This window comes from Heterocephalus glaber, unplaced genomic scaffold, assembly GCF_053883595.1.
Source record: "Heterocephalus glaber isolate CG9 unplaced genomic scaffold, H.glaber_assembly_v1.0 deba00001124, whole genome shotgun sequence".
Classification (NCBI taxonomy): domain Eukaryota; kingdom Metazoa; phylum Chordata; class Mammalia; order Rodentia; family Bathyergidae; genus Heterocephalus; species Heterocephalus glaber.
Window position 1 is genome coordinate 1051012 of NW_028258197.1, and position 17026 is coordinate 1068037.

General features: G+C 40.1%; 1 protein-coding gene across 2 annotated transcripts in view; it reads left to right on the forward strand.

Annotated features, from left to right (window-relative positions):
• Window positions 1–2039: 2039 nt before the first annotated feature.
• Window positions 2040–17026, forward strand: part of Dcaf7 (DDB1 and CUL4 associated factor 7) — a 31851-nt gene continuing 16864 nt past the window's right edge. Inside the window, exon 1 of one of the 2 annotated variants that reach the window (XM_004868605.4) lies at window positions 2040–2425. In XM_004868605.4, coding sequence (XP_004868662.1) covers window positions 2288–2425 — 138 coding nt within the window. In that variant the 5' untranslated portion in view covers window positions 2040–2287. The remainder of the gene's footprint in view (window positions 2426–17026) is intronic. The other variant, XR_206252.3, reaches the window with a different exon arrangement.

The following is a 17026-nucleotide window of genomic DNA, read 5'->3' on the forward strand; positions in this document are numbered from 1 at the left end:
TCACTGGTATTTAGTCCTTTACTTGGTAAAAGAATTTAAAAAATGTATATCCTCTCTCACATTGTTGATACCTGAAATACTTCATTGATAAATTTAAATAGTTGCAAAGGATGTAATGTCCAATGTGTTGTAAATATTAACACTATTTTACTCCACGCTAATACTGACCTACTTCCATCCAAACCACATAGTGATTTTTAATATTGATCCATTTCCATCCAAAGAGCATAGTGATTTTAGGGCCTCCTGAATGCTAGGCAAGTGCTCTACCACTGAGCCACATCCCCATCCCTTTTTTAAATTTTGAAGCAGAGCCTCACTAAGTTACCTTGCTTGGCCTTGAACTTGTGATCCTCCTGATTCAGCCTCCCAAGTAGCTGGGATTACAGGCATGTGCCACTGTTGTGCCCAAGAACATCATCCATTTAATAAATATCATAGTTTAAAAATTATATTTAGACTATTGTGGCAAAGCAGAACAGCTCAGTGCCGCAGCGACCAAAATTTGAAGACTAGAGAATGCAATGGTCACTCGAAGAGGTGGAGAAAAACCTTCATTACACCAGTGGGCTCAGTGGAGTTGTACTCTGAAGTCTAAGCCTTAAATTAGAAATGAGAACCTCCTTATATAGGGATCGACAGGGTAGGTGAGCATGCTCACTGAAGCAGAGGAGCGGAGTTACAGAACATTCCTGAAACATGCTGGGTATGCATGCTCACTGAAGCAGAGGGGCAGAGGTACAGAACATTCTTGCCAGGGGGCAGAGTTTAACAGAACATTCTGGTAAGGGGACGGGGCTAACGGAACATTCCTGAGAGGGGCGGGGCTAACGGAACATTCCTGAGAGGGAGGAGCTAACGGAACACTCCTGAGAGGTTACAAAACATTTTGATATATTGGGCAGGAGCTGCTGCCCAGAAGCACAAACTGTTACATTTCTGGAACAAAACATTCTGCGGAAACAAACAAAACAAAACATGGAGACAAGGCAAGGGCCTGTCTTACTGTATAGTATTGCTCTATCGAGACAACATTTAGCAAGGTGTGGTTTTTTTTAAACCCTGTTTCTTTCATTTAAAAAAAACTTATCTGCAGAGAAAACTTGTCCATGTAAGTAAGCAGGCCTTTAAAAGGGGGGAGCTTTATGTACAGTATTGACTCCTCTATTCTTTGAATTCTTTATACATTATCTCACATTTATCATTATTTTTAATAATTTCTAACAATCCAGTACAAACCTTCAACTTTGTTGAAAGCCCAAAATTGGAAACCACCTAAATTTATAACTATGTCACCTAGATTCAGATCTTTCCTCATTTCAAACTTGCTACACAGATTCAGGGATTGGCTTTGCCTTGAGGCCCACTGAGAGGTAGGGACAGGGTGGAAAGTGACAAAAACTTCGAGCCAAGCTAGTTGGGTTGTTGCCCACTGAAAACCAACCCTAGAATTCGGGAACATTTCTAGATTCTGAAGAACAGCACGGAAAGACCTGACTCAGGCCTGCTGCTCGGTCCCTGGCATAACTGCACTTCGTGTTAAAAGTGGCCATGGGGCAGGAAGATGGCTCCCGTCTGACATCTGGCAATGCCAGACCTCGGAGCTCTGTGAGACGAAAAGCAGCAGGTCCACCATTAAGGCGGAATTTTAACTCGACAGCGTGGAGATGGCTCTCAGAATAGCAGCAGCAGAGAGGAAGATAGGGAAAGTCACATAGAGGTTTCATTCTCAGGGACTTGGCCTAGAACATGGATCCCCGCTGATCGCCTCTAGGTCACGTAAATCCCTATTCACCCTCACAGCGCCGTTATCCACCTGATTGACATCTTGGCCAGCCAATGACATATGGGGTTGTCAAAGCTCCTGCCTCAAGGAGTTGGGTGGGGAGAGCAGTTGGAATGACAGACATTTACACCAGTAACGAGGAGTTTTCAGAACTATGGCCGCAATAACCAATGAGATGAAGGAATAGCTTCAAGGACAGGTCAGGCAGCCAATGGCTGGCGCCGCCGCAGAGGTCGCGTGGCTTCCGTTCCAAGAGAGCGGGGCCGCATCCCAAGCGGAAGGTGGTGGTTGTGGGTGCCGAAGCTGGTTTGAAAGTGGGGGTCGGGCCGCGCGGTCGTTGTTTGTCGCCTTGGCCCCACTTCCGGGCTAGACCGTTCCTGCCTGCCCCTGCCCCGCCTCCTTTCTGTTCCCTAGGTCCCAGTCCCGGCTCTCCGCGGGACTCGCTCCCCGCCTGCCCCCGCCCGCTGTCGCTTCGGACGGCTCTGCGGCCCCGCCGCCACCATGTCCCTGCACGGCAAACGGAAGGAGATCTACAAGTATGAAGCGCCCTGGACCGTCTACGCCATGAACTGGAGCGTGCGGCCTGACAAGCGCTTTCGCCTGGCTCTGGGCAGCTTCGTGGAGGAGTACAACAACAAGGTGGGCCGGGCAGGGGCTCGGAACCCATCTGGCGGGGAGTAGACCCTAGAGCGCCCTTTCCGGGCCGGAGCCCAGAACCCAGAACCCTGCACACTGGCCTTAGCGCCCCAGAGCGGTTCCTCTGTGCCTGGCCCTGTGCTGAGGGTTCTGTACTCTTTTGTCTCAGTTAATCTGGGCAGCATTCTTGAATAGCAAGGAAACTGAGGCACAGTGTTGTGACTTCCCCGTCGCAGGCAGGGATTTCGTGGTAGTAACAGATTTCAAACCCGAGCTTATCCCAAAGTTATGCCATTTATGCCACCCATTCCCACAACTCCTGCCGCATTGCTTCAATTGTTGGGGCGGAGAACGGAGGAAGGAGTGATGACTATGAAGGAAAAAATGCAGATATTTCATTTGGTGGTCGCGCACTCCTGGCCACACTAGATCTGTTAATACAATTTATTGCATGGACTTCCCCGCCTCCTACTTTAACCCCTCGTTACTACTAGTAGACTCCCAGTGTTACTGCCAGGATTGGCCTTTCTGTTGCTTCCTGATATCCATTCTCTTCAAAGCAGTCTTGTTGGAAAGTGGCCTCTAGTGTGATCTTGGCATTGTTCTTTGAGGAGAAAGATGACACTTGATCTAATCTTTTCTCGGCTTCTTTCACGTTGATTTGCGGTCTTTCGTAGTAAGTTTTGCTCTTGTTGAATGTCCATGAATTTGAGAATCCTTCATTGAAGCATTAGTAGAGGGGGAAGCTTGTAGTGCGAGGTAAATATTTTTGAAAGTTGTTGGGAAAAGTTTTCTTTCCTTTATTTCAGTTTCTTTATTGTATTAAAGCTGTGAATGATGGTGATCAGAGCAACTGGAAACTTCGGCTAGTGGTGTTTAAAGCCGGTATTTCTTTTTACTGACATGAACATCAGATTTAGGAATAAGATCGTGGGCAGTGACAAGCCTGATGCAGGGGTGAAAACACCAGGTGGTCTAGGATTGAGTCCTGTCTGGTCCACTAACTAGTTATGAGATGTTGAACAAGCCAGTTTTATTATGTTTGACCCACAGCTTGCTTCAGGAATTGGATTCTGTTTACATGTGAAGGTCTGGTAAAAAATTTCTCCTAATATTTTAGGTTTGTTTATGGTTTTTCAGGAGCTCACCTATATCTCTGGAATAAGTCCTAACTTTGGTATCCCCTTTGAGTTCACTCAGTCTTTCACCAAGGTTTTTGTGGTTTTTTTTTTTTTTTGGTACCGGGGATCGAACTTGGAACCTTGCTCTTACGAGGCAGGCAGCAGAACCACTGAGCTAGATCCCTGGCCCTCTGGTATCCCCTTTGAGAAAGAGATGAAAGGCATGAATTCTCATTGCCCAGGCGTTACAAATACACAAATCCCAGGATGCATACATTGATGCACCCTGACCCAAGCAAGACACAACTTTATCCTTTTCTCTGATCCCTTTTATTGCCATGGTGGACAGCAAAACTGGGAATGGAATTAAAAGACCCAGTGTGAATACTTTGTAAGATTAAGACCACTAGAACGATTATTTAAAGATACATGTGAAAAATAAAACATGTCTTTCAAAGGGCTAGAGTCTTCATACAAATCAATTTTTTTTTTTCTGTAAGTTCCTGTGGAGTCATTGGGTCAGCAGTAGTAGTCTCTTAAGAGAAGAGAAACAGCCACAGCTAGACTGCTGATGGAATCAATGGAGTGATTGGTGTCCAACTTCAGTTGCAGGAGCTCTATCCCCAAGTTTGTCCTTTCAGGAACTGTATGGAAATCCTTCTCTGTGCCAGGCACATAGTTATTGTACCCTTCGTAGTGAAATGCAGACCAGTTAACTATATCTTAACTCACATGATGGAGGCAATGTGAAGTCTTAAAACTATTGTGCTTCCATTTATCTGTAAGTCAGGGTTCTTGCCATATGTGTGTGCCATGATGGACTCTTTCGGTAAGCTAATGCTGACAGACCTCTTCTCATGAGTATGTTTTCAAGTACATAAAATACATAGAATTCCAAAGGAAACGAATTATAGGGCCGGGGATTTAGCTCAGTGGTTTTGCCGCCTGCTGCACAAGCGCAAGGACCAGAGTTCGATCTCCGGTACCAAAAAAAAAAGGTGGTGATGTAGTAATAATATACCTTTAAATTAACTCATTAAACTAAATCATACTATCCAGTGTAATTACTATAGTTTGAAGTAGTGAAACAGTATGTTTAACACCTATAATGTGATATGAAAAAATAGTGATTCTGTTGAAGACAGAGTCGTAGAAACTCATAGTGCTGTGTGTAGCTGCCTCCATTCATAATTAAGGAAATACTGTATTTGAATTAGAAGTTAGTGAAGATATGAGTGTAATTTTCTAGTTCAAGTTCACAGACCAGTTAAGAAACCTTGTTTTACAGGATCTGTGTCCAGGAAGTGATGGGCAATACATCCCACATTAAAGCAATGGTTCTCAGGCTGTTTGGGGAAATTCTGCCATGGAGGTGGCAGACCTCATAATTTAGAGGAATTTAAATAATTAGAATTTTTAGATCTTAGATTTCTGCTTTCTGTGGATAGTGAATGCCAGCAAAGGACAAAATGACAGCAAATTAACATTGATGAAAAAACCCCCAAATAGTTCTTTTTTCATGTAAACAGATTGACTAAGGAAACATGATTGTAAATTTTAAATTTTAGTATTAGCATGATTATGATTTCCTATTATAAAATTGTTCATAGGTGGTCCAAAGAATTAAATCTGTAAGATTTCAAGAATTTAACTTCCAGGTGTTCCCTGATGAGAATAAATTTAGGAATTGTTGCAGAATAAAGAAACAGATTCTATCACCTAGGCTTGGAATAACAAGCCCTGTTATTGGTGTTGTGGTTTACATTCCTTTTGGATGCCAGAGCAATAGTTTTTGGTATTAGAAGAATGGTTCTCTAAATTTTAGTGTGTGAGAATCCCCTGAGGGACTTGTGCATTCCTGGGCTCCACCCCTGAAGTTGACAGACACAGATGGTCTAGGTGGCCTAAGAACATCGTCCTAAAGTAACCTTTGGTCTGCATGCTTCTGAGTAGTGGTTCTGCCCTTCCATCCAGATTGACCTGTATAAAAGCTCTATTGCCGGGTAGCTGGGGTTGAGGGTTTGTTTTTTTTTTTAAGGTATAGAGATTGAACCCAGGGCCACATTCATGCTAGGCAAGTGCTATACAACTGAGCCACATCCCTATCCCTGGGCTGAGTTCTAAATCTTGCCTTTTCCCAGTTTTGTGTGGCTGTGGGCAAGTTATACTCTGGGCCTCAGTCTTCTTCACTTGTAAAACAAGGGTAGTTAAGTATTGAGTTTACCTGTCTTATAAGGTTGTTATGTAGATGATACGAGTTAATGTATGTAATGGACTTAGATATGTAATGGTATGGAGTAAGTCATTTAGAAATGTTAGCTACTTATTATATGTGCTGCCGAAGCAAGCCTGATTGTTAGCTGTTTAATCATCATTGTTATCACACCTGTAATTGAAATATATACAAAGAGAATTATATGGGTATTAGGTAAATTTGAATTTTGTGTTTTCCAGAGAGGAATCAGGACCTTAAGTCAGAAAGGTATCTCCAAGGGTCATTATGTCCACCCTCTCTTTTAAAGATGATCCTTTTAATCAGCTATTGTGTGGTCTAGCGGCTTCTTATAGTCAGACTCCTCTAGTTCTATCTTACTTTCATACAGTAACTCTAATATAAGAATTTGGCATTTCTCCTAAGGTGGTTTATTTTGTTTGATTTTTGCAGTAGTGGGGATTTAACCCAGGATATTTGCTTGCTAGACAAGTGCTCTACCACTGAGCTACATCCACTGGCCTTCTCCTGAGTTTTGATAATATCTGCAGTCCTGGAGCAGGTGGATTTTTCTTCTTCTATTGGGAAAAGATGGATAGCAATCCTTGAGCTTCTCTTCCACTTAGGTGCATGTTAACTAACTTGCCACTTATGCTCTGACATCTAGCGTCTAGAGAACATTTTTTTGAGGTTTCTAGAAGAGAGATTGTATTTACACTTGATAGTTTTAAAGTATCTGGATGTGACCACCTTGAACCTGCAGTACATGCAGGTGAACATCTTCCTTGTCAGTCTGTGTTTCTTCCTCTGAGTTTTTTCTGGGACATGGTCTCAGTATGTTTCAGGCTGCCTTGAACTTGTGATCCTTCTGTCTCAGCCTCCCAGAGTGCTAGGATTACAGACATGTGCCACCATGCCTGGCTTCTCTGAGATTTTTTAATGCAATTACTTTATATATTAGGTAGATAATTATTTGGACAGTGATATATGGTTTTTCATTTCTTAGTATTTGTGCCAGCCCTTTAAGATTCATGTTTGCTTATTAATTGGACAAATATGTACAAGTAATTAAACACATGTACATAACTTTACTTGGAAACCTTCTGTAGCCTTTGTTAGCAAATGAGAGATTCACAGCAATGAAGAGAATATTTTAGCACACAACAGTCTTTTTGGCAAATATTTATACATTTACCATGTTCCTTCAGTCCTTGATCTCTTGTCAGCAGGGGAATTTAAAAGGTGAAAACTCTTGTAGTTTTAATTTTCTCCTTTTTCTAGACAGAGAGAGGACTAGTTCCCCCAAAGGACCACTGAATCAGTTGGGGGTTTTTTTCCCCTAACTTTATTCACACACACTTAATTGAGATGCTGTGATTAAACAAAAAATGAATCTGCTCTGTAGGTAGTCTGGCCTGCCTGAGGCCTTAATGATTGGACTGACTGATTATGAGCCAGGAACAAGGATTGGAGTGCCAGAATGCATCTTGAAAGTTTGACAGAGCAGGACTCAGGTGCAGCAATCATCAGAGAATGGCTTGAAGAGAAGACAAATGATAAAGACCAGAAAACGCTGGCTTATACCTTCACGATATTGCTTTGGCTACTTGAGTTATAGTAACAATTGTAAGAAAATGGTCCAATGTCTGGAGTGTTGTGTTGATTTGGATAACTTGGGGGCTTATTTAAAGATTTTACACACACACACACACACACACACACACACACACAAACACTTCATGTTCTGTACTAGCACTGTTGTATTAAAGTGGAATACAATTTGTTTATTCAAGGAACTTATGATGACAAATTAGGTTTTAAAAATCATAAGATAAAAATAATGTGTGTTTGGCTGGGGATTTAGCTCAGTGTTTTCGCCGCCTGCTGCACAAGCGCAGTTAGATCCCCAGTACTCCCCCCCCAAAAAAGTGTGTTTTCTCATGAAGTGGTGAAAGTGAACATGTGATCATGTTTTCAAGGGATATTTTATATTACATATTTTCTCCTTAGGCGTTTTTAAATGAGTAAAAATGAACAGGGTATGGTGATGCATTCCTATAATCCCAGCACTCTGGGAGGCTGAGGCAGAAGGATCACAAGTTGAGCCTAGCCTGGACAATTTAGCAAGACTCTCAAAAAACAAACCAACCAACCAGCCAAAAAAGGGCTGAGGATGTACCTCAGTGCAAAGGTCATAGGTTCAATCCCCAGAACTGTAAAAAAAGAAGAGGAAGAGGAGGAGGAGGAAGAGGAGGTAAAAAACTGATCCTGCCTCACAGCTTTTCTTTGTAGGGGCTTTTGTCTCACAGATTGGGCAAAGTATTGTGGAACAATGGTTGTAGAAAGGCACTGGTGGTAAGAGACTGAAAAGAGACTGAAAAGACTTAACGGGAGAATAGGGAAGGAAGACTGAAGAAAAAATAGAGGAAAAAACCTAAACATCAACAATAAGATGATGAAAATCAGATTTAATTTTTTCCTTATGCTCCCATGATATGTAAGGAAGTCTGGCAGTATAATGGGTTTAAGAAGATGCCGAGAAAGAGTGTCTGTGGCTGAAGATTTCAAACTTAGAAGAGCTGCAGTTCTCCAAAGTGGGATTCTGATGGAGAAAATCAGTCCTTTAGGACCGTGAGAAGAGAGTGCATAGGCTGGCAGCAGGAGCTTCCCCAGACTATTGACATCTTAGGAAAAGAGGGAAATAAGTGTACAAGGAAACGTAGACACACAGTGCATGTTCTAGAAGATGAGGCCAATGGAGAAGAGGTTGAATTGTGAATATCATGGTGATGTCTCACCTTCGTTGGCCAAGGAGATGGAAAGGCTTCGTGTGTTTTGCTAACTTGGACCTTGCTCTTCTCCTGTCTTCCACAGAGACCTCCTTCAGATCAGCTAGGAGGAACCTGCCTCATGCAAAAGGAACCAGCATATAGCTATAAAGATAATATAAGAAAAGGGTGAGAACTGTAAATAAATGGCAGGTAAAGAACTCACATTAGGAAAGTGTTTTTTCCTCAGTTGAAAAATAATGTCCATGCAGCCAGGTGTGGTGGCACACGCCTGTAATCCCAGCACTTGGAAGGCTGAGGCAGGAGAATTGCCACAAGTTCAAGGCCAGCCTGGACTACGTAGTGAGTTCAAGGCAAGCTTGTACTATAAAGTGAGACTCTGTCTAAATTTTTTTTAAGTAAGTCCTGTCCTACCAGTGAGAATTCAAAGAACTTAAGAAAATGCCAGACTCCAAGCAGAGATATAAGCAAACAAGTGTAATAAGACTATAATGATAGGAGAAAATAGAACTGGCAGAGCACAGGCAAGTAATAGAAGAGAAAACTGTAGTTGTCACAGAATCAAAAGCTGCATTGACATAAAGTAAAGGCAAATACAAACTATTACAAATACAGAAAAGGATAGGAAAGACAAATTGAAAAAAGTCAAATCGAAATTATGGGCTGGGGATTTAGCTCAGTGGTTCCGCCACCTTCCTCACAAGCACAAGGTCCTGAGTTCGATCCCCGGTACCAAAAAAAAAAAATTAAAAACTAGCCAGCCTGGCCTACATAATGAGTTCAAGGCCAGTCTGGAATAGAGACCCTGCCTCAAACACCCCCCCCCCAAAAAGAGAGAGAGAGAGAGAAAGAAAGAGAGGCGAGGGGAATTTGATAAATCAGTAACCTTGGAAAAGGTTGTTACCTTGGAAAGTGTAAGATGAGGTAGTCAAAACTAAGAATATAGAGGATTTAAAAAGCAACAGTTTGTTTTGATAAGTATGTAGAACTTTGTGTCCAACAGAAAATTCAGTGTTCAAAAAGTTAACCTAATTTACAGAAATTGACTATATTTTAAAGTTAATGAGAAATCAACTCATTGAAAAAATACTACCTATCAAAGATGAGGAAATTGAAGCCCAGATATGCTAAATCATGTGCCCAAAATCACATAAAGGGTAAAAGCAGGGCCAGAACTGAAATACTGTATCTCCAGAGAGTGCATATTGATATCAAAAACTTAGGGAAAAAAATAAAGCATATATAGTATATTAAAAAACTGGAGCACTTATCCTACTAAATTAGAGTAAACATCAGGAGTTGGTGTAATTATAGCCAGAACAATTGGTGGAATTGAATAAAATATTTTAAAGCCTATAAGAGTATATATAGACATGTAATATATGATAGAACCTTAATTCACTGGAGGATAATTAAATTGTATGGCATAATCATCTGTCCATCTGGCTGAAAAATTTAGAACCCTTTAACTTTGTATATGAAAATCAATTCCAGATCAACTATCTAAATAGAAAAGCGCACAAACAGTATTAGAAAATTTACTGGGAAATTTGTCCTGGGGCAGTGGTGAGTTGGGGAGAAGAAGAGATTGACAGATGTGGTATATACAAATCAAAACTTTCTCTGTGAAAGGATATCCCATGGATAGGATCAGAAGTCAAGTAATAGGCCAAGGGAAAATATTTTCAAAACATGTAACAAGAGCTAAGTCATTTAGTGTGACAAATAGGCAAAGGATATGAATAGCCAGCTCACAGGAGATGAAATGCTAGTGAACAATAAACAGGAAAAGTTCAACCTCACAGGTTGTGAAGGGAAAGGAAATTGATCTCTGGTGTTATTTTTTTCCTTTCAGATTGATGAGAGAATTAAGGTATTGCTTCTAGTGATGTTGAGTTTTCATACTATCAGTAGGAATGTGAATTGTTACACCCTATTTGGAAAGTAAATTGGGATCTTTTAAAATTTAGAATATACATATTTTCCACTACAGAAATCCTATTCTTGGGAGCTTGGATTCCAAATGTAAGACAGTATTACCTAAATACATGTGTACAAGGGCATATAAGAAGTAGTAGCAGCCGGGGATTTAGCTCAGTGGTTCCGCTGCCTGCCTTGCAAGCACAAGGACCCGAGTTCAATCCCCAGTACCAAAAAAAAAAAGATGAAGAAGTAGTAGCAAAAAATGATTAAGATGTAACATGTATATGTACAAGTTACCCAAAATGAGTGTAATTGTTATGTGATGCAAATATATACTTATAAAAAAAAAAGAAACTGAAAAAAAAGTTATGGCAGGAAAGGGAAATAATGTACACTAATGGAATTGGTGAGTCAGAACAGGATACAAAGAGGGTCAGGGATTTAGCTCAATGGTGCTGTTACTGCCTTGCAAGTGCAAGGTCCTGAGTTTGATCCCCAGTACTGGGGAAAAAAACCCAGGATACATAGATTGAAAGAATGAGACATCTCTGTGTATTGACCAATTAATAAAATTGATAGCCTTGGCTATATTGCTATATTGTCCCATTTTTCTAAAAATGGAGAGAGAACTTTATATTTGTGTGTGTGTGCGCGCGCGCGTGCATGCGCATGCCTAAGTATATAAAAGAATGTAGAGGGCTAGGGGTTTAGCTCAGTGGTTCTGCCGCCTGCCCCATAAGCGCAAGGACCCGAGTTCAACCCCCAGTGCACCCCCCAAAAAAGACTATAGAAGCAAGCAACTGGGTGTAGTGAGACACACCTGTAATTATAGCTTTCTGATAGGCTGAAGCAAGAGGGTCACAAGTTCAAACCCACCCCGGGCAATTTAGTAATTTAGAGCAATCCTGTCTCAAAATTTAAAAAAGGGCTAGGGCTGTAGCTCACTGCAAAGGCCCTGGTTCAAGCTCCACTACTACCACCAAAAAAAGAAAAAAGTGTAGAAGCAACACACACCAAATTAATAATGTAAGTTTGTTTATCGAATGGGAGAATGATATTAACATTCATATAGACACACCCCTGTGCTTGATTTTATACAGTGGTGGTGGTACACTTTATAATTTTCTTATAATCTAAAGTTTATTTAAAAAATAAATCCTGGCTGGGCATGGTGGTGCATGCCTGTTATCCCAGCACTTGGGAGACTGAGGCAGGAGGATCGCCGTGAGTTCGAGGCCAGCGTGGGCTACATAGTGAGTTTAGGGCCAGCCTGAGCTACAAAGGGAGAACCCTGTCTTAAAAAAAAAAAAAAATCCAGTTGAAAGATTGTCAAAATAGATAAAATTGTAAGTCTCAGCTAGAGAATATAATAGTAAAGAGTTCAGGGTATAGTCTTAGTGTCTACCCTCTTTTCCATTGGGGATTTCTTATTCGGGAAATTATGTATAAATAATAATAGTTAAAGGAGAAACCTAACATCACTCTATTAATAACTGATCAAGCACTTCTAATGTGATGCTGCTTCTTGGTGAACTAAGTTGAAAAAATGCACCTTGGCCTTGAAGCTTACGTGAGACTTTGCATTTCTACCTCTAATTCAAGGGCAGAGCCAGCTGACCTCCCCTACCAGTTGTAGAGAAGCTGGAGTGGAAGATCAGCACATATATTCTGAGAAGATAGATTTGCCTACCCAATAGGAGCAGAGTGCAGGAGCAAGAGAACTGTGAGACATGTCTGAGGGGAAAAGTGGTCAGGTCCACCAGGGAGATGCGTCCACAAGCTGAGCATCAGCTTTAGCCAGTACTTCAGCAGTTCTTCCTCCACTGGCTGGAGCTCGGAGATGGAAAGAAGGACCCCTCACCCTCAGTGTCCTCCCATGAGGGAGAGGGGCCAAAATTTATCCTTTGGGCACAAGTGGGGGTATGGAGTAGGAGAAGAGGAATTTAAAGAATCAGTGTTAGCCAGAGCACATACCTGTAATCTCAGCACTCTAGGAGGCCAAGGCAGGAGGATTCCAAGTTTTAGCCCAGCCTGGGCAATTTAGCAACTTACCAAGACCCTTTCTTAAAAGATGAAAAGGTTTGGGGATGTCATTCAATGAGAAGGCCCTGGGTTCAATTCACAGCACTACAAAAACAAAACAAAACAAAAAATCCCAAAGCAAAAGCCCAGGTTGCTTCTAACAATTTGTAATAGCACAGTTGAAAATCTAGAAGCAATGTTAAGGGAAAGCACAAAACTACCAAACTTTTCTATTACAGGCATGCACCCAATCTTTTCTATTCCTACCAAGGAATGGAAAACCTGAGTAATTTTTAAACTTTGGGAAAAAACCGAAAGTGTAGTCACATAGACAACCCTCACAGTTTTAGGGGCTAATTTACCAAAGAAAACGTGTAACCGATAAAGGTGCAATAATCATCTGTAAGAGTTCCTACAAATCAGTAGCAAAAAGACACAATTTAGTATAAAACTGGGCAAATATTCTAAATCTCGGGCAAGGTTTTTGTTTTTGTTTTTGTTTTTGGTGCTGGGATTGAATCCAGGGCCTAACACAAAGTAGGCAAGTGATCTACCACTGAGCTACACTTCCAGCCCTTGGGCCAGGTATTTAACCTCTTCCTCTGCTTGCTCATCTGAAAGTGCTAAGAGTAACAATACCTACCTCATGGCAAAGAATTAAATGAGGTGCTGCACATAAAGCATTTATGATGCTTATACTTGACCCATCATAAGCACTAAGATATTAGCAATTGTTACTCAAAAATAGCTAGTAAACATATGCTTAGCTCAGTAGTAAAAAGGGTGGTAAATGCTGTTTTTCATCTATCAGATTAGCAAAAATGTAAAAAATATTTTAGCGTTTTCAAAGGTATGAGGAAATTGGTATTCTCATATTATTAATAAAAGTACAAATGGAAGCAACTTTTTTGAAGACTGATAATTGAAAATGTGATACAATTACACTTGTGGGAACCTATCCTATAAAAGCACTTGCATGTGCATACAAAGATAAATGAACAAGGATATTCATTGTAGTATTGTTTATAATAGCAAAATAATGGAATTTAACCAAAGTAACTATGAATAATTAAATGTATTGTGGTGTGTTTTATCATAATCTGCTGTAAAAGAATGAGGTAGAGCTTTTGACATGGAAAGATCTTCTGAAATACATGTTAAAAGCAAGTTGCTGGATAAATCTTGTGGACCGAGTCTGTGCTAAACCTACCATGCCTACATACATACATGTACACACACAGTAATTCATGGAGAACATTTGGAAAGATATACATCACACAGTGGTTTATCAGTCTGGAACTTTGTCAGTAAATAGAATTTGTCAGGGTCAGTAAGAAGAATTGGGGGTGGAAATAATGGAAACCTTTTATCATTTTGTTCTGTGTTATGTGAATATTTATATAGAACTTACATTCTCTGTTATCACTAAATTTAAATGTGAGTATTTAAATGAAAAAGTGACCAACAGAGTCAATTGTTATTCCTTTCAATATTTGGTTGACAACTAGGAGCAGAAGAGATGGAGTTCCTTTAACTGAGGATAAAACCTAAGTTGGTGCAAACACATGGAGCATTTGCCTTGCTTATCATTTCTCTTAAATTCCAAGATACTTTAAACTGTAAACCAAGATACATGAAAGTTGGCTTAGTTGTCTTAACAGAGACTGTCATTACATTTGTTATTTGCCTAATTTAAGGCTCTTTGATAATAAGAAACAGAAACTCACTCAGAGTAGTTTAAGGGAAGGAAAAGATTCATTCAAAGGAGTTAGAGATCTGAAGGCAAAGGATGACTGTTGGCCCCCTGAGAGACTTTGGTTTTTTTTTTTCACTGAACTGTTGTCAGTTATTACCTGTGTTACAAATAAGCAGGTCAGTGGATTAACCTTTGAATCCACTTTGATTACTTTTTCACATGTTGTAGAGTACTGGGTTCTGCCTCCTTTTACAGCTTTACACATTATCTCCCCAACACATTATATGTTATTTTGAAAGCCCTTAAGTGCTCCATAAAATGAGTATTTAGATTTAGTCATAGATTTTTTGGTACCGGGGATCGAACTCGGGACCTTGCACTTGCAAGGCAGGCGCCGGAACCACTGAGCTAAATCCCTGGCCTAGATTTAGTCATAGATTTTTAAAAGTTAGGCAAAGATGACAAGATGTATAAATATACATAAAAAAACTGAGACTATAGCTTGGTAGTAGAGTGCTTGCCTAGCATGTGTGAGACCCTAGATTTGATCCTCAGCACTGTAAAAGTAAAGGAAACAAAAACAAAATAAATACATATAGAAAAATTCTTAGGTACCTATAAAAAGCTACTAAAACTAGGAACTAATGGAGCAAAGTTAAAGGTTCAAAATTAATGTACAAAAATAAACTTTCTAATAGCAATGAATAATCAGAAATTGAATATAAGAAACAGTGCTAGGTATTTCTGGAAAAAATAAAAATTCCATTTATAGTAGCATAAAATCACTTACGAGTAAAGTTATTGAAAACATTACACCAAAAACTCAAGCATTGCAGAAAGAAATTAGAGGTGGCCTAAGTAAATGGAGAACTATCCTATATTTATGGGTTGGAAGACTCAATATTAAGATAGTAATTCTTCCCAAAGAGATCTGTAGATTCAGTACAATTGTAGTCAGAATCTCAGCAGGCTTTTTTGTAGAATTTGACAAACTGATTGAAAAATTTACACAGAAAAGCAGAATTAGCCAGGCATTGGTGGTACATGCCTATAATCCCAGCTCTTAGAAGGCTGAGGCAGGAGGATTGAAAGCTCAAGGCCAGCCTCGTCTACATAGGGAGACCTTGTCTCAAAATAAAATGGGCTAGGGATTTAAGTCAGTGGTAGTATGCCCCTGGGTTTGATCTTTAGTTCCATAAAAACAAGACAACTGGAAATACCAAGGGCTAACAAGGATGTGGAGCATCTGGCACAATCATATATTGCTTGTGGGAATGCAAAATGATACAGCCACTTTAGAAAACAGTTTGGCAGTTTTTTTTTTAAAGTAAAGTTAAAAATAGACTTACCATATGACCCAACAGTTCTACTCTTAAAGTTGTCTACCCAGAGAAATGAATGTCCACAAAAAAGACATACATAAATGTTCATGGCTTCAATATTTATAATAGCCATAATCTAGAAGTAATCCAAACATTAATTGAATAATAAATGGATAAATTATAAATAGTGCAATAAGAAAATGAGCTACTGATACAGGAAATGGATGAATCTAAAGAACATAATGGTGGGCTGGGGATTTAGCTCAGTGGTTCCGCCACCTGCCTCGCAAGCGCAAGGACCCGAGTTCAATCCCCGGTACCAAAAAAATCCCAAAAAACATAATGGTGAGTGAAAGTAGTTAGACACAAACTTCTCAATACTATAAATTCCGTTTGTAAGTATCATTATAGAAAAAGACAAAATCATACATAGATCAATGGCTAGAGGTAGAACATTGTGGAGGGGACTGAGAGAACTTTTTGGTTGGTAAAAGGGTTCTATATTTTAATTACTGTGGGAGTTACAAAACTATACATTGACTAAAACTCACTGAACTGTATACTTGAGTGAATTTTACTATATGCAACTATACTAATTTTGTGGGGGCGGGGAATACTGGTATCAAAGACTGAATTAAGTCAGAAAGATAAAGTCTTTTTCTGCTCTGTGGTTAATGCTTTTTCCATTATGGATTTTTACCAAAAATTCATACCATTCCATCTGCTAGTTGGTAGTTCATAAACAAATATATGTGATTGCCAGTTCCCATTGAGCCAGATTGAGTTTGACATAAAAGGTGATGAAAGTTAAGGGACAGGGATGTAGCTAGCAGCACAGCACCTGCCTGGCAAGCATGAGGTCCTGAGTTCAATCCCCAGTACCAAAAAAGAAAGGAAGGAAGGAAAGAAGGAAAGTTATTTAATGATGGGGCCAAAAGTGGAATAGTGGAAGCAGGTGGAATTTTGTCAATGACACCTACTTGTTTTGTTTGTTTGTTTTTTACTGTGGTTTGAATTCTTGAATGCTCATGCATTCCTTTTTTTTTGGTACCGAGGATCGAACTCAGGTATGGTATTGTACACTGTTGGTTTTTAGGTGGGACATTAATTTGTTGTAAGGGACTACACAGGATGTTTTTTTTGGTACTAGGGATCAAACTTGGGTCCTTGCACTTGCAAACCAGGTGGCAGAACCACTGAGCTAAATCCCTGGCTCAACACAGGTTGTCTGATAAGCCCCAACCCCTGAACACTAAATACCCTCAGCATTCCTAGTTGTTGTAGAAACCAAAGGAACTCTGTCACACTCTCTGATATCACAGAGGTTGTGAGAGACGGTATAACAGACTAGAAGATAATGCAGTTATGTGGCTTATGTGCCTTGGGGTCATGAGTGCCAGACTTATAGTCAGAGAACCTGTATTCAGATCTTGCTTCTGGTTTTTACTATCTTTGTAGTGTTGAATATAACTGAATCTTTCAAGTCTGGGTCTCCTGTCTGGCAGTGGGATAGCTAGTC